Source organism: Arvicola amphibius, chromosome 6, assembly GCF_903992535.2.
Source record: "Arvicola amphibius chromosome 6, mArvAmp1.2, whole genome shotgun sequence".
Classification (NCBI taxonomy): Eukaryota; Metazoa; Chordata; class Mammalia; order Rodentia; family Cricetidae; genus Arvicola; species Arvicola amphibius.
Window position 1 is genome coordinate 43266690 of NC_052052.2, and position 22229 is coordinate 43288918.

The 22229-nt window shown below is 47.4% G+C and overlaps 1 protein-coding gene across 3 annotated transcripts in view; it reads right to left on the reverse strand.

The window, feature by feature from the left end:
• Positions 1 to 22229, reverse strand: part of Dab1 (DAB adaptor protein 1) — a 243998-nt gene that overhangs the window by 15340 nt on the left and 206429 nt on the right. The window contains exons 9-10 of one of the 3 annotated variants that reach the window (XM_038334851.1): positions 2177 to 2227; positions 2037 to 2084 (exon numbers count right to left, since the gene is read on the reverse strand). The exons of the other annotated variants lie outside the window; for them this stretch is intronic. Coding sequence (XP_038190779.1) covers positions 2037 to 2084; positions 2177 to 2227 — 99 coding nt within the window. The remainder of the gene's footprint in view (positions 1 to 2036; positions 2085 to 2176; positions 2228 to 22229) is intronic. 3 annotated transcript variants of the gene reach the window in all.

Below are 22229 nucleotides of genomic sequence, written 5' to 3' on the forward strand. Positions count from 1 at the left end.
TCCGCTTCTGCATAAAACACTAACTACTTAATGAATTCAGCCGAAGCTTCTGGGCTTCCTGGAGTTTGGCTCTCCATGCTTATGAAATGGCTCAGGACTATTTCTAGCTCTGGGAAAATATTAAAATGAAGTTAATAATTAAGTCACACAATTTACATCTCAAATGTGTTGAACTTGTGGCATACTTTTACTAACATCGTAAAGATAACTTATTGGCTAATTTTCTCCTTAAGCACAACTTTTAAAATAACCTTCTTTCTTGAGATATAGCCCTTCCTCTTACCAAATGATTTTCGCTCAAGGATTAAACGAGAAAAACATGGGGAAGCATAAAGCATAGGCTGTTATTTCGTTTCATTGGATTTGCTGTTTAAATAGAACCCCGAGTTAATTAAATTTTATAGAAAAAGGGGGTTCTTGGGCCATAAAATTAAAAATAATCTGAATAAGCACGTATGATTGAGAATCAGGAACAGTATCTATTTTCACAGTCCTCCCCCATGTGAACCCCCGCCGCTTATTTGTAACCTAATAAACCATGTTCCATCTGAAAATACTGTCCTCATCCATCATTTTAAAGGCCTCAAGAGAATAAAGCTAAGAGTTCACATTTGTAAAACACTTTACAGCTCACAATAAGCTCGCCCATACGTTATCATCACGCCTGACACTCCCTGAGCCCAGGGAAAGTCAGCTCCATCGTCACAGTCTGTACTTTACAGAGCGCTTCACCGAGGCTAAGGTGAGTGACCCGGCTGGGATCAGGCAGGGAAAAGGAGCTTGGGGTGCCTTGCCCTGTGGAGCAACCAGACCCCTTTTCAATCTGTCTGTTGATTTCACCAAGCCCTGGTCAGCCTTGCTTAACGCTGGTAGTTAGCTCTACGATATCTTCCCACCAGAAGCCAGGGTTCCCAAGAGACCTGTGGGATGCACACCCATGGGAGGTTGTTTGTGGCTTCAGCTCCAGATGTCTGCTCATGACAGAGGAGGGACCGATCCACCAAACAAGCCTTACAAAGGCCTTCTGCAGAGATGCCGTAGCTGCGTGAAGCAGATGTGTGTCTCTTAGAAGATACAGGGTATTTTCCAACAGTAGGTGGAGTGATGCTGAGCCTGCCATGGTCAGTGATGGAGACAAGGAGTTGACAGGTTTGGGTCAAACCCCTCAATATCGCCATCAGGCCTGGCCCTGGCCCAGCCACTTTTATATAGACAAATGGTAGTTTCCCAGGTATATAGGGCACTAAAACTGCTGGTTCAAAATTAGTCCCCTGACCCTTCTTTTCAACATGACTGCAGCGAGTAGCCCTAGAAGCCCCCTGAAGGGAAGTTTCGGTGACACAATTGATGTAGGACGAAATGCCACAGACTCACCCCCATAACACATTCTCTCACAGGCTCAATGCCTAGGTTCTGGAAGCAGGGAATCCTGGGATCCTTCAGGAAGTGTATAGGGATTCTTATCATACATTAGTTCCTGAGCCGAGAGCGGGGACACAGGCCCGAGGACAGCACGCTCCTGCCTCTATTCTCAAGATGCGTCATGGAAGACAGATGGAGACAGTCCACACAGTGCTAAGGAGTGCAGAGTACAGGGGATCAGAAAGGAAATTCATCTCTGGGCCTCGGCATGAGCTCCTCTCATGCTCACCATTCTTTTCTTCACTGCCTCCTCGCCCTTGTCAGGACACAAATAAAGATTTTGCTGTATGCCCCCTCCCCCTGGAATGTGTTGTGAGGCCTCTAAAATACTGGCTGAATGAAACTAAGGGGTGCTATCTCCTTTCCAGTTCCCCTTATGTCGCGCGCGCGCGCGCACACACACACACACACACACACACACACACACACACACACCCCGTTTGTACATATTGGACCCCACGGCATCTTTAGTTTTCCTGTGAACACTGCAATGGGCACCTACCGGGGCAGCGCAGAGCGGAGCAATCGCCATTTACGCAGGTGGATGAGGGCATCACGGCACACATGAGGATAACGAGAAGGACTCTAATTTAACAGGACCCTGGAGCTCTTACCTTGGTTGCCTCAAGAAGCTCATCAAAGTCCACTGACAGACTTCTGTTCTGCAACCACAAGGCATGATTGATGAGCATGAAATGAGCGATGGTCCAGCAACATGAAACAGTTAACACAGACAGGGCCCTCTCAGTCTTACCGGCGTGGCTGCAGCAAAACGCTCTTCGAAATCCTCCAGCGGCTGGCTATTCTGCAAGTGCAAGGGATGATGAATGAGGATGGAGTGAATGACACACAAATGACATGGATTTATGGGTTTAATGATGACGGTAGCTATGGTTTACACTCTCGTGGTCGCAGGAGGCGGGAGCTGATGCTGATGTATGGCGAAAACCCCGGGATGTGTTTCCAGCATAACCAGATGATAAAGCACAGGCCTGATCGGGAGATACAGCGACAGCATGTCTGCATGTCTAAAGTCCATCTTCCTGCAGTTGTGCACGCCACTCAGCGAGGTGCAGCAGTGTCGCTGGGTAAGAGCAAGGTGTCTACAGGGCACAGTCGTCACTGACAGTAGAGATGTGCCCTCGTGTGATGTCAAACTCAACTTTTGTTACTGACAACTGTTTTCGTTATCAATAGTATACAAAACAATGGGTTCCATTATGACATTTTCATATCTGTATGCATACACACACATCTACACACACATCTATACACACACACACACACACACACACACACACACATCCTCAACCACTTGTGTCCATCTTTTGTGCCAGCTGTTCTCTTTGCTCAGCAAGCTCTTCCCACCCCAGTAAGCTCAGTGCTCCCTACTTTCCAAAGCCCAGCTGAGTGCCACTTATGCCATGAAACTTCTTCCTCTTGGAGTCCTCAGCATTTCGGTTCCACCTGTCCTATTGAGAACTCCCTCGTGTGTGCAATTCATTCCCAAATGCCCCGCAGCTCCCAAGGGTCTAATACCTAGCACTGCCCAACAGAAACGAATGAATCCGTAGCTTAACAAGTGGCTGGCAGTTGGCCAAAACTAACTAGTCTCTTAACTTTCAATTCTATTGACTATAATCTGTATTATACAAAATGTATAATATCTACTACACATGCATATTTTAATAACCTTGTTTTAGTCTATACATACAAGCTAATTATTCTTTGGATTATTTCCAAGTGGCTCAACGTTAATAGGATCTGTGTCTACTAGCATTCCAATTGAGGCACTGCGCATGTACAGAGAGATGGCTTTGCTTCCTAGTTTTGAGTAGGGCTCATTGTTGGCAATGGAGGAATTGGGAGGACTGTCTTCCAGTCTTAAAACACTGTTCATTTGCCAATGTCACCTTTGCTCTGTCCACCGAAATCCTAAATGCCACTTTCCTCGTTCTCACCCACAGGATGGAGAGCGGGGCAGGAGAATCAACACGCCTAGGACCCCTGCCACTCAGAACAACCATCCATAATCCTGTTACCTGTCTCCACCAGGGTCTGTCTCACCATGACTCACCTGTGGTGATGACGAGATGAAAAATCACAATGTACAATAGCTACAGAAATACCACTTCCGCTACTGTTGGTGCCGATCATTATTAGGATTGTTATTTAGCCACAGGTGTGTGTGGGCCGCAGGACGAGCGCAATAGTCCAGGAGACCATGTAATCTGTGGTGTGGCCTAGAAGGTTGAGGTTATGTTGCTACATCCCTTATAAATTCACACACTCCTGGGGATTTATGGCAGGGCCCCTACCCACTAGCTCTGGGTCATAACTTTTAATAAAAACATTTTTTAGTGTCCAAAATCTCATTACATCTGTCCAATATAAAAAAGCAAATGGCTTCAGAACATGATGGATGAATTAAATAAATTTGAAAAACAGCCTGTGGTGGAGTCTCATAAAAGCCTCACCATGTCCCACATAATGAAAACGTGGGAGGACTTCCAGCATAGGCGTGTGGCTGTCACCTTCCTGGTGACAGAAGAGGTGGCCTCTGGGGAGTTCCAGAGGTGAGGCGTGATGGGGGATTTCTGTACATTCACAAGAAGTTCAGTCTAAGAATCGAGGTGAAGACGTCTAGGAATTGAGATACATATATACAGGAGCTGGTCATGCCACCTCTTGGCCACGTGACTCTGGAAGTAAGGAGTCTCACTTTTCTCAATAGCTAGGTAGTGATATGGAGCTGTTCTCTGAGCCTTAGATGGATGTGTAGTCTTGTTTGGTATTACACACAATGTAGATGTTCAATAAGTCAGAGTCATTATTTAGTATCATCTTCTCCTATCTCTTGGTTCATTTTAACGATGTATCTACATGGGTTTTATAATGTGAGGAAACTTGTTACAAGGTGTTTGGGACTGGAATGAGTAACCTTTAGTCTGTTCTCAGCTCCTTTTCCTCCTCCTGGCCTTGTTCATAGACATTATCACCAGACTGGCTCCTTTCAGGTGTTGTCTCTGACTCTTGTGGTCCTCTGCCATCTGACTCCGGCTTGGCCAAAGCTCCAGACTCCTTCCTCCTGTGTTCTCCATCTGGCTAGTGGAGAGGTATTTCTACGCAATGTTCCCTTTCCCAGCTAAGACTCATGTCTAGGGCCTGGACTCCAGCCCCTTGCTTCCCACACATCTAGCACTTGCTTTTTTTTTATTCACACCTAATACTGAGTTACAGCTTGGCTTAGCAATTATCTTCGATTCTTGACTTTCCTTCAGGTGTTTTTTTCTCCCTATCTACTTTGTATTTCGCTTTAAAAGCTCAACAGTGATAAGTATACCAAGACCCGAGCATCCTGAGAGGAGATTTAAGGGACTATATTCTCCCACAGTCTTTCAACATAGTTGTACCCCAACTCTTCCGAAAGACACTGAAATCAAAAGCACCAGGGGAACTTCCTTTCCCATAGTAGGGGTATGACGGCTCCACAACTGAGGGATGGGAGAAGGGGGATCAGATTGATGGTACTCTTGCAGTAAAAATGACTGTGGGTGAGATAGGCTGTGGGCACAAACATCAAAAACGATGAAATAATATTTATGGCTGACAAGTCAGGAACTTGACATGGTTTATAATATAATCTTGGGCTGCATAACACAATCCTGTGGGGTGGGGAGGCGTTTACAAAACTCTAAGACCTGAGCCCCAGCCTCTGATTTCCAATTTTGCTGGAGGGAAAGGAATGGGGGGAGGGTGTTTTTTTTCCCAGGCTTCCCCAGGTCCTCAGTAGCTCTGACGTGCTGCTGGCTTTTCAAATTGCTGTACTGGGGAATGAATTCTCTTCAGGAATAATCAGGGAGCATCCTACTGGGAGAACCAAAGGCATCTTGATTGATTAGGTAATGGATTAATTAATGCCTTCAGCAAACATTGCCAGCATATTTCCCACCTGCCAGGACCTAGGCAGGTGCCGGAGACACAATGATGACTAACTAATACATGGTCTGTGCTCTCAGCAGGGCCAAGATGTGTGGTCCTCGTTGTCTGTGGTGGTCAGGAGTCTGTATACGGGAGAGCACAAGGCTTTTAGGTCTAAACTAGGACCTAGGCCACGGCTGCAAAGGAATCAATTCGATTATCCATTTAGAGGGCCCAGGAGAAATGGATTAACTTAAGTGATTTGTAACTGTGCACAGGTGGGTAGTATTAAGGCCACCTAGTGATTGCAGGCACCCACACGCACGCTACTTTTCCGGGTGTGTGATTTAACAAGCAAGGCACATACTAATTAAGACCGATTCTCCCTGGGACACTAGCAGCGTGCATGCCACACCACCTTTAGCAGAGAGGAGATGGCCACTTTCTACTTCTTAGGAGACAGTCAGGAAAAGCTCTGCTCAGCAACTGAGGAAACAGGGGTGAGGCTGCCAGCCGGATGAGTGTGCAGGACTGAGGGTGCCTTTAGGATGGGTGTGCATGGAGGAAGCAGTGTAGAGACTGCTGTGCAAACAGCACAGAGCACAACCACAGTGTGCTAGTTCCCTTTCTAAGAGGCTGGGAAGAGGAGAGAAGGATAGATTATAGGGGGAAGAAAAGGGAAAGTAGGGGAGGACAGGGGAAGAAGAAATAGGGAAAGGAGGGGGAAAGGAGGAGAGGGAAGAATGTAGGAGGAGGGAAGGAGAGGGGGAAAGGGAAGGGGAGGGGAAAGGAAAGGAGAAATGGGGGAGGAGGAAAGGAAGGGGGAGGAGAAGAAGGGGAAGAAGAAAGGGGAGGACAGAGACAAGGGGATGGAGTGGGGGAAGCGGAGGGAGGGGAGAGAAGGAGGGAGAGATGGGGGGAAAGGAAAGAAGTTAGAAAAGAGGGATAGAAGGAGGGCGGGAAGAAGGGAGGGGGAAGGGAACAGGAGTTTTTGCTTGGCAGGTACAATGGTGTCAATGTTTTCAGCTCCCAAGAGTTTAATGTGTGTGCAGGCCAGGGCTGAGGGTGCCTACAGGATGGGAGTGGATGTGCTAGAGTTGAACACCCAGAGTGGCCCTGCAGGTGGGTGAGGAAATCCTCCAGGAGGAGTCCCTGCTAGGAGGTCCTGAGGTCACTCGGGGTGGGGTCTTTCTCATAAACCTCTTTCAGCAGTTCTGCTATGAGCTGTTGAGCTGTCAATGTTTGAAAGAAAATGGCCCCCAAAGGGAGTGGCATTAGGAGGTGTGGCCTTGCAGGAGGAAGTGTGTTGCACGCACATTCCCATGGACTTCTGGGACCTATATCCAATCTGTGACCTCATTTGGAAGCTAGAAGATGTGACATCAACAGGAGGACTCCAGGGTTCCTATTCCCCTCCTTTGGCTGGAAGAGCAGGCAGAGATGGCTCTGCTGTTTTGAATGGCCTCCGATAGAGCAAGCAGACTTGTCCAGGGGCAATGAGATGAGAAAACTAGAAATCAAACAGGAACGGTTTCCAAAAGCCTGCAGTTATTTCTTCCTAACATTCCTTCCTTTCTTCTCCTTTAAAAAAAATCTATTATCCTGTGTCCACATTAGCCAAAACTCAAGGAGTTTTCAAAACCTCCTAACAAGATTTGGCATGGCTTCAGGACTCGCAAAGGGAGCAAACAGGAGCCACAGGAATGTGAAATTGGCTCCTGTCAGCGGGCTGACAGGCTCTCGGCCCACTTTTCAGGCGGAGGGCAGGATACACAGCAGAGTCCGTCACTTCCCTTGATGCTATGTCTTCTTGGGGAGACCACTGCTGAGGTCCAGATGGTCCCCAAATGGTAACAAGAAATATTGGATGAAGTTGAGACCAAACCGAGTGGCAGAGGCGGAATGCGAGCAAATCAGAGGCAATCACAAACAGAGCGAAGTCACTGCAGAGGGAAAAAAATAGCCAGCAGCCCCTGCCTGCTGCTCTGACAGCCGCTCCTTGCCACATGGTTTCCCCTCCTTCTCCACGGGACAGCAGCTTACAAACATGGGAATTCATTTCACTATTTGGTCTTCCTGCTTGGATTTGCTTCACAGAGTATGGATCAGATAGCCTGTAAACTCCCCTGAGCGTCTACCATGAGTCAGGCACCAAGAGGACCCCGAGCGGCCCCCTCTGAGCTGCAGCAAGTGAGGTGAGGGGAAACCAACTCAAGTCACGGTACAGGGAAGTGTCGCGACAGGGAACCATATTGAGCACTTTCACAGAGAATGTGCCGTTTCCAGTCACAATGCCACTCATGGAACAGAAGCCGACACCAGCCCCTGGGAACAGCCAAAGAAAGCTTCCTGTCATTGCTGGAACTGAGTTTTTCAAGCTCACTCATCCCTTGAATTCTTTGTGGTAATGTTACGAAGATGCTCATTGCATGCGGTCGTGTTGAACGTGATCTTCCTGTCTTAGCTAGGGTTATCGCTGCTGTGAAGAAATACCACAACCAAAAGCAAGTTGGGGAGGAATGGGCTTATTTTGCTTATACTTAATCATCACTGTCCATTATCAAAGGAAGTCAGGATAGGAACTGAGAAAGGGCAGGGACTTGGTGGCAGGAGCTGATGCAGAGGCCACGGAGGGGTTACTTACTGGCAAGAGTAACCACAGAGGCTGCTTACAGGCTTGCTCCTCATGGCTTGCTTCACCTGCCTCCTTACAGAACCCAGGACCACCAGCCTCAGGACGGCACTATCCACAGTGGGCTGGGTCCTCGGCCATCACTCGCTGATTAAGAAAATGTCCTACAGCCAGATCTTATTTCTTAGTTGAAGCTCCCACCGCTCACATAAGTTTAGCCTGTGTCGAGTTGACATAATCTATCCTGCACATTTCCCAATCTTGTGCTTTGCTTGTCTTCTGGTTTTGACACAGGCACCAACACACTGTCTAGAAGCTGAGACTCCAGGTGTTCAAGTTTGGTGTGTGAGCTGGTTCCTGCTGTTACAGTATCAAGAGTTTGAGAAAGTCAGCTTAGAAAAGGTGGAGCTGGGGTAGTGGAAACTGCCTGTGACCCTAGCTAGCATTCAGGACGACCACACGCTTAGGGTCAGCCTGAGCGATAGACTGAGACATTGTCTCAGGAAAGCCATCTAGGTCAATAGGAGGGTTTATGTTGACTCACAAGCGTGGAGGTTCCATTTATGGTTCTTGACCCCTTGCCTTCGGCCAATGGCCGATCGTAGAAGAATTGGTGTGGCAGAGATAAGCCACACCCTGATGGCTAGCAAGCCAAAGGCAAGTGTGGAGAAGAGTGTACAGCGCCTCAGTTCCCTTTGAGGGCACACTTCCGGGGGCTACAGACCTCCTGCCAGGCACCATCACCTCCCAATAGCACTGCAAACAAGCCTTTAATGTCCTTGGGGGACAGTGAAGGCTGCCGTAAATTACCACTGATTCCCACCCCACCCCGCTGTGACCTCCAGGCATCCACACGGAGCTGCCGATTCTCTGACTAGACCCCATATTCTGGTCTATCTGCCTCTGTCTGTGTATAGACTTTCCTTATGGCCAAGCTGCTGCTTTCATTCTAATGTTCTTACTTTCATCACACACAGTGACCAAGTGACCTTGGACTGTATCCGGTGGGTTTTTCATCACACATGGTATAGTATCCAACCCCTCCCCTCAACCCGGGGACTGCGCACATACAGCAGGACGTCATAATCTCTCTCTCTCTCTCTCTCTCTCCCCCCCCCCTAGTTTTTTAAGACAAGGTTTCTCTGTAACTTTGGAGCCTGTCCTGGAATTAATTAGCTCTTACAGGCTGGCCTCAAGCTCACAGAGATCCGCCTGCTTCTGCCTCCCGAGTGCTGGGATTAAAGGCGTGCGTCACCACCACCATGCTGGATGTCACAGTTTCTGAATCCCTCCACCACATTCTCTTTCCTGCCAAGCTACAGACTACAGCCCCGTCTTCCCACTCTTCTCCACCCGACAGGTGTTTGCACTTTCAGGCCTTTGTCTTATTCATCCTTATCCTGCCAGTCTTTCTCTAGTTGGTCCTTGCCCGAATCCAGAACTTGGCATAGCCATCTCATTTGGGAGAAACTTCTCTGTGCTACTATGTTGGATTATTGAGATCACTCCCTGATGCTTGTCTGTTTACTCAACTATTAGTGGTCTTAGCATGGAAGGAGACCTGGGTCCAAAAAGGAACTGATTTTTAAGTCTCCCATCTTTACTACAGTACCTGACACCCAGGGGACACTCAACAGTCTATGTGGGATAGATGAAGGCTGAACACTTGACAGAGCGATAGATAAACTTCTCAAGAATGGTTTCGGGATGTGAGTCCCAGCACTGCAGACACAGTACTGTTATAACAAACACACACTGTGCACACGCCCGCAGGCACGAGGCAGTCCACTTTTGTCATTCTGAAACCTGGGCTCCTGTTCTTATTTCACTTCCTGCTTGTTCTCTGGCCCCGGGTTCCTCTGGAGGACTGTGCAGCTGGTGAATAAAGACAGGATCACTGATCTTACACACACATACTTCCTCCCGTGTTGTAGTGTGTGTCCTGTGAGACTCCTTAAATAAAAGTAGTCTATGCATCTTGGGTAGGGCTCCAGTTTGTTGGCACTGCTATTTCTAGTTTTCACATACGTGCGCGCGCGCGCGCACACACACACACACTCCTCTCAATGGCAATTCCACCTGGTATCTATGGGCAGCCAGCACTATTCTAAGTACTTTCATGTGGTAACTAATTTAATTATCACAATTCCCACCCTCATTTCCAGAGGCAGAAACAGAAGCATAAAAAGTCTAATAACTTACCCCAGGTCACACAGCAAGAAGATGGCAGAATACATAATTTTACCAAAGTGGGCTAGCTTTGGAATGTGCAGACTTAAGGATGTGCCATCTACAGTGTACATGGCAAAGGTAAAAAATGACCTATGTCATAAGACCAAGGTGAGTCCAAGGTTCTAGAAGGTGCGGGCAGTTTAGAAGCCTGCCCCAGGACAGGACAGCCTGGTCCTCTGTGGCAAGTGTGGCCAGGTGACACATGAGTCAGCCTCCCAGAGGTGCTTAAGGCAGAGGGTCAGGACACCAGGGTAAAGATACAGAGAATAACATGGCAACAGCCAAGGGGACAAGGCAAAGAGACTGTACAGTACCGGAGAAGGAGGGAGAAATCCTGAACCGTGGACTGGCAGCGTGCAGGGTGGGAAAGAGGAATACTGTAAGCAAGGAGGCTGAAGATGCTGCTAACTCGCATGGGTGAAAACGAGGAAAACCCGTCAGAGGTATAAGCAGAACTGGAGGAAGTAAGCGTCATAAAACGTGAGCAAGAATGTCCCCATCACAGGAGAACTTCCAGAGACCGGCTTTGTTTCCTTCTTCTGTCAGCATCTTGCTTTCGACCTTTTTACGCATACCGAGCACAAAACAGTAGTTGCCATGTGAAGAAGGCTGCATAAACGCATGGTCGTCTTTGGAAGTCTCATTGAAACACACACGCCCTATCATATCTACAGGGCTAGGGCAGGAAGTATTGGTTTTACAAGTCACACAGGACAGACTTGCCCTGCAGGCTTTGGAATCACAAGGGGAGCCATGAAGTCCTGAGCACAGCCCTGACCCTGGCACGGAATCAGGCAAATGCTGGCTTCTTGTTTCCTCTGAGCTGCTACCGAAAATGAGCTTGGTGCTTCCTTCAGTGGGGATTGTCACTGATATATACACTCGCATGCCTCGTGATCCTTCATTTAGCTCTTGTTCTTTTTTGTTTTCCCTTTGACTAGAGTTTGTTCATTACTCTTCTGTAACCACTAATAACGGCAGTTAGGGAGAAAGAAAGAAGCCCAACAGGATGATTTATCCAGAGCAGCCGAATTAGTGTATGGAGAGCAAAGGCGCGTCAGCACCGATGGATATTTATGGGGAAGCTGTATATTACAGCTTTGCTCGTTAAGATGCTGTAGTTAAGATTCTCTGAATGTTAATGATCTGTATTAGAGGAATAATGACGGCTTCACAGCAGCAGCAGCAGCAGTTAACAGATACCCCACACACCAGATCTCCCAGTCACTTGACGGCTGCTGCAGAAGGAGCAGCCGCGCACGGCACCTGTGCCCAGAAGAGCCCACCGTCCTTCCTTCTGCATGGGGAAGTGCCACCCACACAAAGCAGCGGGAGCGAGCTGGTCCAAAGCCTCCAGCATTGGGGTCTCAAGCGTTCTGCTTCTAGTGGTTACATAGTTCAGCAGAAAAATGCACCAGTTTGGAGAAGGGCATCCCCAGATCCTGGTTTGTATGAGGCAGACTTTCTTTACGCCTGCTAGGCTGGTAAAACTGTTAATAGCAGCCCTCCTCCCCTTTCATTTGGGAAGTAGACCAGTTTGGAGGATAAACTAGGTCACCTTAGCTTAAGGGTCAAAGAGGTGGATGAGGGAGACATCTTAGCTCTGCTTCTTCTGGCTGGACTTAGCGATTTAATGCTCTGGTTCCTCAGCACCCCACTGGGACGTCTGCTGCTATAGCACTTTGGGACGATTTTGCAATAACAACGTACAGTGCCTAGAACAGTGGGGTGCTCAATATTTGTTACTGATGCTTGTTTTTCATCCCTGCTGTGATGGCGTCCAAGGATTCTGGTACTTGAGGAGCTGGTACCTACTTGGGGGTACTGTTGTGGGTAAGTTTGGGAGCAGAGCTTTGCTGGAGGAAGTATGTTCCTGGTGGTAGGTTTTGAAATAATATGGCCCCACCCTATTTCCAGTTTGCTCTCTGTGCATCATGCTGGTGGAGGATCTGTGAGTCCACTCGCAGCTTCCTGCTCTGGCCCACGTGCCTGTAGCTTGCCTGCCATGCCTCCTAACCACGACAGAGTCTTACGCCTCTGGATGCATAAACCAAAGCAAACTATTCTGTAAGCCACTTTTATCACAGCAAACCAAAAGGAACTAATATGCTTGGCAGGAAGGACTGATTGTGTCCCTTCCTCCCTCAACAAATGGGCTTAAGTCCTACTTTTCAGTATGGCCGTCTCCTTCTCTCGTTCTCCCTCCCCACCTATGTCCTCATAGCCATATGTACAGGCCATGATAGGATGCGGTCTACAACTCAGGGACAGCTTTTATCTTGATCTAGGACTTTGCAGCCTGTTCGGGCTGTGAACAGTTGCTTCTATTGCTTAAACTAAACTGTCTCTGGTGCTCTGTTCTGACTCAAGGAGATGCCACACAGCCTCAGCACTGTGGTGTCACTGGAGGGTCAACACCATGCTGGGTTGTCAGTTAAAGCTGACTGGAGACACGATGGTTGGTCTGGGGATTTGCTCACCATCCCACCCCTCTAGCAGACCGATAGCAGCCTAGCAACTGAGGCAGCTGTCACTCTGGCTCATGTCTTAAAAGCACTTAGTAGAGTCTGCATGATGGCTGACAAGCATAACGACGACCAATGTTTACTGAGCACTTACTATGTATCAGGTGCTGTTACAAATATCTTATATGAATTATTTATTTAAAACTCAAAAGCCTCTCTGAGTCGGGGGCCACAGCTAGTACCCACATGTAGCAGGCAGGCACACTGAGGCAAAGGGAAGTCCCAGTGGACACAGCTGGTAACCAAGGAATACAGATTTCACACCCAGAGATCAGGGCTGCAAAGCTCACACTCACCTGAATCCCTCTGTTTCCTGCCAGTTCTATCTAGTCTATGATACAACGCTACTCTTACTTAGTCTCCCCAATGACATGAGGAAATGGCCCTCCACGCTGTGCCAACTGGTCACTAGAAAATCAAGCAATTTTCTGAGAGTCCTATAGCCAAGCAACAGAAGGTTCTGGTTTACTCCCAACTCCATGTGATGAAAATCCAAGTTCAAGATGGGACATTCTCTGAAGGACCTCTGCCTCTGCCTCCCAACTTCCATGCACAGAATTAACTAGCAGATTCCGCTGGACAATGGCATCCAGACTTTTCTCCATCCATCATTTAGAATCTTCTATGTTTCGGATACATCTTTCAGAAGATGTACCCCTGGGGAGAAAGTCTTGAGGGTCCACCTCAGCTCTAGCCGTATTTCCCCTTTGGTCTGCTTCCATAGCAGCTTGCCCAGCACGTTTCATACCAGTAAAGGCTCCTGGGTTTCACAGAAAGTCTGAATAACACTCCTCTGGGATCCAGAGGCAGGTGTTTTAGCAGAAGAATTTGAGTGGTCATTGTTTTGATTCAGACGCGGTTTTTCAGTGCACTACCTAGCAAACATGATGCCAGACAGCTCTGTAGGCAACCCTCACCCCTTCTCCATTGCCATCTGTGGAAACTGGAATTCAGGACAGCCTTGACAGTGAGCTGCCTACAGCTCCGTTGGATTCAACTCTCCACTAACTCACCCAGTTTTTCTACCTTGGGAGAAAGAGCGAGAATTCACTCAAATTAGTAACTTTATACAACTCAAACTGGAATCCCAGAGGAAGAGGAAAGGGACTGCTGCTGTCTTTGGCTAGAACAGGAAGTCAGCCGACGGTAATGCTGAGGCGTGAATGTTCTTAGATTTGGATACACAAAGCTGGGTGTGCAGAAATGAGAGAGCCCAAAGGGAGTGACGGAGATTGGTCCCTTCTACCTCCTTACTCCATCTCCCAATGTTCACTGTCCCGAGTGTCGCTTAGGCTGATGTGTTGCACTCACACATCTGTATGGTTTTCTGGATCTACCCACCACTCCATCAGACCCACTTAGCTCTTTCCTTTACACAGGAAACCATTTGTTCCTAGACTGAATCCACAGAGGGACTCACTTTTCTATGCCTTGACCTCGCTGCCTAAGAATCAGTCTTGCCCTTTCTCTATACTGTATTGTGGGGAATCTCTCTCTCTCTCTCTCTCTCTCTCTCTCTCTCTCTCTCTCTCTCTCTCTCTCTCTCTCGTTTCTCTCTCTCTCTGTTTCTCTCTCTCTCTCTCTCTCTCTCTCTCTCTCTCTCTCTCTCTCTGTGTGTGTGTGTGTGTGTGTGTTCTCGGGGATCTGTAAACATCCCTGGCTGGCCTATTCCTTGCCCATAGGTTTCCACTTAGGTTGCTCAGCAGGAGGCAGTGGTTGGTTGGAGACCTCACACTGCCCAGGTGTCTCTGGCGTGACTGGGAGGGTGGCGGAGTCTCCAGCTCTCTAGTGTGGTTTTAGCCTCCACAGACAACTCCCTACTCTTTCTGTGGGTAGCATCAGGTCCTGGGCTCTGCTAAGACTACCTCTTCCTTTGCCCTGGCTCTTTTACTAATCTGGGTTATCCAATTGCCTCCTTAAGACTTTTCTGCTTTTAGTAACTTGTAACTAGCGCCCCACAATAAAGTCCCTCTGTTAAACCACCTGGCATGTTTTCCGAGTCTCCTGATGGATGTACTTAGATAATTCTAATTATCTAATGGTCTCCCCACCTGGCAAACCACCTGCTGAGGACACCAGAGCAGTACTGCTAAGCAGCAGCTCTACCAGTGACTAACAAGCCCCAGAGCCTTCTTGATACATCCCAATTCCTCATCTTATTCAGGGCCCTTGTTGGGACAAGCTTCCTCCAGTGTCCCCGCCCTTTGCTTCCATGAAAACATTCTGTGGCCTGGCCACTTGAGGTGACTCGTCGGTCTCTGGGAATATGCCAGACTTTTCTTCTCCATTTCAGTATTCTTAAGTGCTCAGTTCCCTCTTATATCTGTTCTTCTTTCTCCAGAAACAAAATTCCTACGGTCTACAGGATCTTATCGCCACTGCCAGCCTTGGCTGAGGTCTTCGCTCAATGCCTTCGAGCAACGCTTTCTGCCTTCCGCCATACTCCTGTGGCTTCCTGTACACAGCTTCGCCTGGCATTGGCTATTTATATTAATCATTGTTTTCTATGCTTAGCCTATGGGAACCATCAAGATCCTCCAGTTACCTATCTCTTCCATCTGTGTATTGATAGGAAACAAAATATTGTCTCAAAGGTGGGGGAGGGTCACAGTAAGTGTCTGTGTACTGGAGGAGTGAACGGATGAGGTTATAATAGAGCTCATCAAGGAGGTCTTGAAATCAGTTGGAGTTCTAGGCTCTGGGATTAGAAAAGGCAGAAGGTTTATTAGCGGGGTCTAGAAGTTCAAAGCCAAGGGGTATTTTCTCCCACACCTATCACAATTGTTTAGGAGGGACTTGTATGCTGGGTGAGGTTAAATCAGGAGTCTTTCTAATGTTCCTTGTTGCTCTCACACCGTGGGGATTCAGGATTCTATCTCAGGACAACTTTCCCAAGCTAAAAGTAAAAGGAAGTCCACGTAAAGAATGTTAGACGCTGCCACCTTCCCTGTCCTCTGTGTAAAATGCCTGGGTTCAGACTCCCTTCCCTCCCCGTGGGTCCTCCTCCTGTGTGACATCTCTGTTAAGTGCCTTGCAATAATTATAATTTCTGTACAATGTGGTGCTTAATGAGGAAGTGAGGCTGACAAATGTTCAGACTAGATTTAATCCAATTATGTAACAACATCTTGATCCAGATTTCCAACTAAAGGAAAAACCAACTGCCGAATTGTGAATGAAAATTTATTTGCCATAAAAGATGGGAGTTTGCAGGGGGGGAAGGAGCGAATAGTTGTCAAGAGAATTCTTGCAATTCTTCACTTTAATGGATTGACTCTTCCTACATTTGTAGCTGAGAAGCGGAATTAAAACTTGAGCAGGGAGAATCAGACAAATGCTGGCTGCTGGGGCACAGGGGCCTCGTAGAGAAATGCGCCTTGTGTGGAGGAGAAGCATCGCTGGCAAAATGAGGATTTTCCTGATCCTCAGAAGTGGGGCTACTTCCAGTAAGAGGAGTTCTTTGGTGTCTACAGATGTCTCTTTAACACCAGGAGACTGGAGTGGTGTGCTTGGCAGAGCAAAGGTGCAGGAGGGAACAAGACCTGCCCATTTGAAACTCAGTCTAAATGAGGAGAGGGGTGTTTGAAGCCAGTCAGGAGAGCTGGGCACGGGGAGGGAAGATGACTGTTCATAAACACACTAGAGACTAGGACATTAGGAGACAGGATCTGAGGCCTGGGTACTGATTCATGCCAGGGTAAAAGGGAGGAGCCAGAGATCAGAGGAGGAGCTCAGTGGGTAGGGTTAGCCTATCACGTTGGAAGCTTTGAGTTTGGGCACCAACACCCTATAAACTGGGTGGTAACACACAGAACCCTTATCCCACACTTCAGAAATAGCAGCAGCAAGATCTGAGTCCTCTTTGGACTCAGGTAGTTCTTGAGTCTTGGGTTACCTGAGATCTCCTCTAGAAAAAAATGAAAAAGCCAACAAAAACACAGTATGTTTCAATAGAAATCGTGTGGATGTCTGAGCCACACAACCTAGGATTTGGTTCTTGGCTCTGTTATTTACCAGTTTCGTGAGTGTGAGCAATGGGCCCCACACGTCTCCTTTTCTGTAGGTGTCAAGTACACCTACCTCCTAGGGTTGTGATAAGGGAGAAAAGACAAATGGAATTCAGAGCCCAGGCTGCCCGTAGCATATAGCAGATGCTCTATAAATTCTAGCTCCTTTTCCCACAGCTAAATTAGCCTTAAATTCCTAGTACATATGGTTAGTGCCTGGCACTATAAAACCAAGGAAGGCACTGACATGCAGGGTGAAAGTCAAATCCCGTCACTGGGAACTTTTACCACTTTCTTCTGGTATGGCTCCTTTTCAGGGCACACAGCTAGATCTACTGCCCTCATCTCAAGCTTTCCTGAAAGAAATGAAGAAGGAATGTATTTTCTAGATACCCGTTCCATGCTGGAAGCGTGCTCAGGGAGCTGGCTTGATTAACACCAGATAAACTGCTTCACACTCAAAGCACCAACTTCGCAGGACAAACCCATTACTCATCGCTGTGTGTTCCAAGGGGGCCACTGTGAGTCAGGGAGATAAAAAAGGCTGGGATGAGGCCTCTCATATCTGATTTGGCAGCTGAGGCATGAGGAGAAGCTTAAAGGACAAACACTGCCAACTTTGGACGGACATGGTGGCAAATGGAACATGAATACGTGAATCGTTTTGAGACCCCACTAGGCCAGTTCCCTTCACAACACAGAAATAACTAGGAGCCACTTATGTCGCCTGAATATTCTTAGGAGAAGAGACTCTCCACTCAGTGAAGCCACCTTGCCTTCTGGATATCAGTTTAACGGTCTGAAAGCTCTTCCTTGTCATGAGCCCTGATTTGTCCTCTCTGGTCATTTTACTTGTGCTCGTCTCTTAGTCATAAAATAGAGGCAACAAAGACCAACCGAGGCAGCAAGCATCAGGGGCAGCTTAGCAACACGGGACTCTATCTGGTTTGGGCCATACATACAACCCTTTTGTACTAATGCACTTAGCAGCCTGAGAACCTTGCCCACGTATATTATGTACACACCTCACTCCAAGCAATGCATCCAGCAGCCTGTTAGAAACCTAGGCCCCCAAGCCCTGCATCATGCTGCCCACATACCTTTCTCTGAGCAATGGAATGGGTCTACTTCTCTGAATGATCATCAAACTGAGATCGCATTCAGTCTTACTCAGGTTATGTCTTGGTAGAGAAGGTAGGAGGGGGGCTGATCTGGGTTGAACTGGTTTTGTGCATGTGCACAATAAGGCAAACTATGTCCTCAAAGTGAAACTATTCCCGTTTATCATTTTATGCCTATGTACAATTGAGTGTGCACATAATTAAAATCAGATGCATCATGGGAAGGGGCATGGCCTGGAGAGGAAACAGTTATATCACTGAACCTGCCAATCTAAATAGATCACCCCCAAAACCACACCTCTTAGTGACCAAACGCTTCCTTTTACGTACCTCACAAAAGGAGGCTCCACACAATAATCAGGGTCCTGTGTTGTCATTCACAGTCCACTGTCAGTCTTGACAGTGTATTTTTTTTTTTTTACTAATCTGTGCTGTCGCTACATCTGAATGATGTTTTCCTGCCACTTTCGCAAACTATGTAAACCGTTATTTTATTCTTGAGTTAGATGCCAAGAACCCGGAAGACACCGGGTCCATCCCCAGCTACTGCTCCCAGTACCCTCCTTGGTACTCATTTCTCCCACAAGCAGCCTTCATCTTCCTTGAAGACTAATCTCATACACACTGAACTTCCCGAGGGCCCTGGGTGTCAGAAGAAGATGGTCAGTGTCTTCATTACGCAGAGGAGGAGAAACAGCCTCAGAAAGTTGAAGAAGCTGAGAACGATCTCAACCAAAGTCAGGGAGAACTGTGGGAGGCACCTGATGTTTCTTCGGTTCTGAATCCATGTTCCATTTTGATGCCATTAATGTCCAATGTAAGGTATCAGTTTGACCATCTGCTTGCTTATTTGACACTATGCCAAACTTTTAAGACCCTCACTGAGGCTGCTTCTGACGGCTGGTCAGGGGGAGTGGATTCTGATAGAATTCAGAATTATTACTGATAACCAGAAAGTCTTTTATGTCTAACACAACTACATAAGAGTTTTAAGTGGGGGCAATTATAAGGTTCAGGACAAAAGGTCTTTTTCAGGCATAAGATTATTACATAGGGGAACGAGGACCATCGAGAAGAAAAGCACCGTTTCTCATCTGAAATGACATGATGCTTTGGGTCTGTGTCATTGAAACAGATGAGAGCAGAGGGGATGTCTCATCCCGCTCGCTCACAGCGTCTGACATGGGCACTCGCAGCCTGAGTGCTCTTCTCTCCCTGGCAACCCCACAGTGGGACCAGAACCATTCTCAAAGGCTAATGCAGTGATAAAAAGCTCTCAGTAATGGCTGCAGTAATGCCATCCTTGGCAGCCGGTGTCCCCACTCAGGAATGTACATCCCTGATAGTCATCCCCAGTGCTAGGATATTTGGCTCGAAAATGTCCAGAATTATGAACTGGCAGATACAAAGAGTATCTAAAGTTGGTCTCTGTTCAGTAAGGGTGTTGATGATGAGTTCATCAGCTTAGAGTGGCTCTAGGTGAGGTCAATATGGGCTCAGGAGTCAAAAATACCTTGCAATCCATTTGGTCTCCAAGGGGCTGGCGTTGTGCCCAGGGTTTGCTCTAATCCTGCTCATCCGCAGAGCTTTGCTCGTTACATTTTCCTTCCTAAAACCTTCTGTCTATCCAGCTAAAACTTCCCATAACCAAGCATGCATGCCCTTGGCTTTGTCAGACCTTTCCATAAAAATACACCTGTGTATTTAAGATTATAAAAGAGATTATCCCCTGTGAAAAGCATCCTGTTGTCATGACCAGGAAAAGTGGCAAAAATGTATATTGCTAGGTGAGGGTGGGATTGATGATTATCTTGGCTTAGAGTTCCCAGGAAATGTGGAGGGGGTGTAGGATGACCCTAAGAAGAACTCTGCCAGAAGAGGACATCCCAGGCTATTGGGAAAGCAAGCACATAAAGGCAACAAATCCAATAGACCACAGGGCAAGAAAGGGCTGGGTTGATTTGTGAAGTGTGTGTGTGGGGGAGACCGGAATCACAGGCAACAAAGCAGGAGGAAGGAGAGCGAAGGAGGCAGCCAGCTTTTTGCCCATAGCTGGGTCCTAAGCAAGGTAAGACAGAGGGTGAGCATTAAGAAACACTAATTTCTGTCCCCAAACTCTGAAATCCCCGATCCATCAGGTGGGTTCTGCCGTTAAGGCCACTTCCTCTGATGTCATGTGATAATGAGCTGCTCGCTGGGGTTCTGGGACAGTGGAGGAGGAATTGCGTCACGGACAAGACCCACAGAACTTGACTGGTGTGAACGCATCTTGTTAGGAAAAGACAATTTACCATCCACATCTAAAGGAGACCAGAAACCCCAAGAAGTGCTCCTTCCGAGACAGGAGGCCTGTCCCCTGGCAGTTCACAGATAATTAGGTAAAAGAAATGGAACGACAGCCTGCAACTTCCGAATCCTCGGCGGGCTCAGCACTATGCTGCATGCCGATTGAGACCAGCTCGCGCCAGCCTCCCTCAAAATCCGCTAAGGCAGACGCCAGCTTTAGTTCCATTTTCAGATGAACAAATAGAGACTTAGAAAAGCTAATACAGCAGCCCAAGTCACAAAGCTAGGGAGTGGGGAGGCTGAACTCAAATCCAAGTGCCTCTGATCACAAAGCCCACACTTCCAGTCACTGGAGAATGCCGCTCTCTGCCAATGATAAAACATCATTAGAAGTTCCATAGACATGGACTCACAACTGCAAGTTCCTTAGGGATTCTGGGAAAGATGCAGAGAGAAATATTTTCGACTGAATCTTGACTGTTGGACCGAGTGTTTTTTAGCAAGAGTCGGGAGGTGTGAGGAGAGCAAGGAGAGGCTGTGGTGAGAGAGAAGAAGGTACCCGAGAGCCTGATCAGCAAGGCAGCTCCAGAAGCGAAGGATCAATGGCTGGGGGCTCTGTGGTCGGGAAGCCAGGGAGCCCATCAGAAACCACCTCAGATGACAGCGAAATACAACGAGGCAACCAGGAAAAGGAAGCGGCAGCAAAGAAGCAAGCATATTTCAACTTGATTATTATCACTCAGTAGTGATTTCGCATGCCGACGGCGATAAACAGATTGCATGAGAGACACTCCCCTGCACTCCCCATATATTCTCCATCCTTTGCAGGAAAACAATTTCTGCCAAGGTGTAGAGTTTGTTTTCTAAACCTGAATCCAGGACAGACTTGAATTACTCATAGTCTCAGAGGGTCTGGGTGTCTCCACGCACACGCTGGAACCCGTGACACTACAAGGTGACTGCGACCTGACAACCCCGCTGAAGGAGGAGACACTCCATGGAAGAGGATGCTGCGGCCTTTCCTGAAGCTACCTTAGACCACAGCTAACCACATCCCGGATCTGTGAGTCTGCTCAGCAGGGATAGGCGCGACTGCCTCCAGACCCACAGGTAACCAGAGACACATCCATCAAGTAACTCTGGGAAAGGCAGACAGCAGCAGAACCACATGGACGGCTCATGGACCTGTGAGCAGTAAAGAACAGCACTGCTGTTCAACCTGAGCTTTGGGAGTAGAATGTTTGGTATTAGTACTACGCATGCCTGGGTTGTCTCCCATACCCCTGTCCCCGTTAGGTCCTTATTGGAGTGACTCTCTACATGAGACTTATTTGGGGTTGCATTAAAAAGAGTATTTAGGTCAAAGAAAATTGAGACCTACTCAATTTATGTAATATATATTCATAACTCAAAATATATTCCTCTTGCATATTCATATACGAATGCACGTTAACATTCGTAGCATATTTTTAAATGCATTAAACACCTGAAAACTTCGGTGTTTTAATTTTTGGAATCACTGATGAACATCTCATTGGTCAGTGCTCCTTGAAACCCCAGCTTGGAAATGTCCGCTAGCTTTCTTTGTTCTATTGAGAAGGCAGGTAAATGACTGGCTGAGGTGTGAGGTCCGCCTGTCTCCTTTTATCTTGTTCAGAGCCTATATATTACCAGAAACTTCTAATTTTTTGAAGAAAAGTCTTCAGCTAAATGTGGCTTCAAATTAAACCACGTAATTATTATCCTTAATTTTAGATGATCTATCGCTAGGTAAGAGATATATTGATATGCTCTTAAAATACAAGAATTATAGTGGTCTTCAGGCAAGTATGTAGTAAAATCGATGAACCCTCATCCTTTCTCTGGCCTTCTTTGTGACATATAAATGGCTCCAAGGGTTTCTGGGAATAAAAAGCCTATGCAGATTCTTAATTCTGTCAGACCATGCCCTCACTATGTTATCGGGTACCGGTCTCTCTCCAGAAAACGTGAAGCACTGTAACGATGCTAACCAGTTTCCATGGGGCTCCAGCTCTGGGCCCATTCTGAGGCAGCAGAACACAAAACAAAATCCCAAAATAAC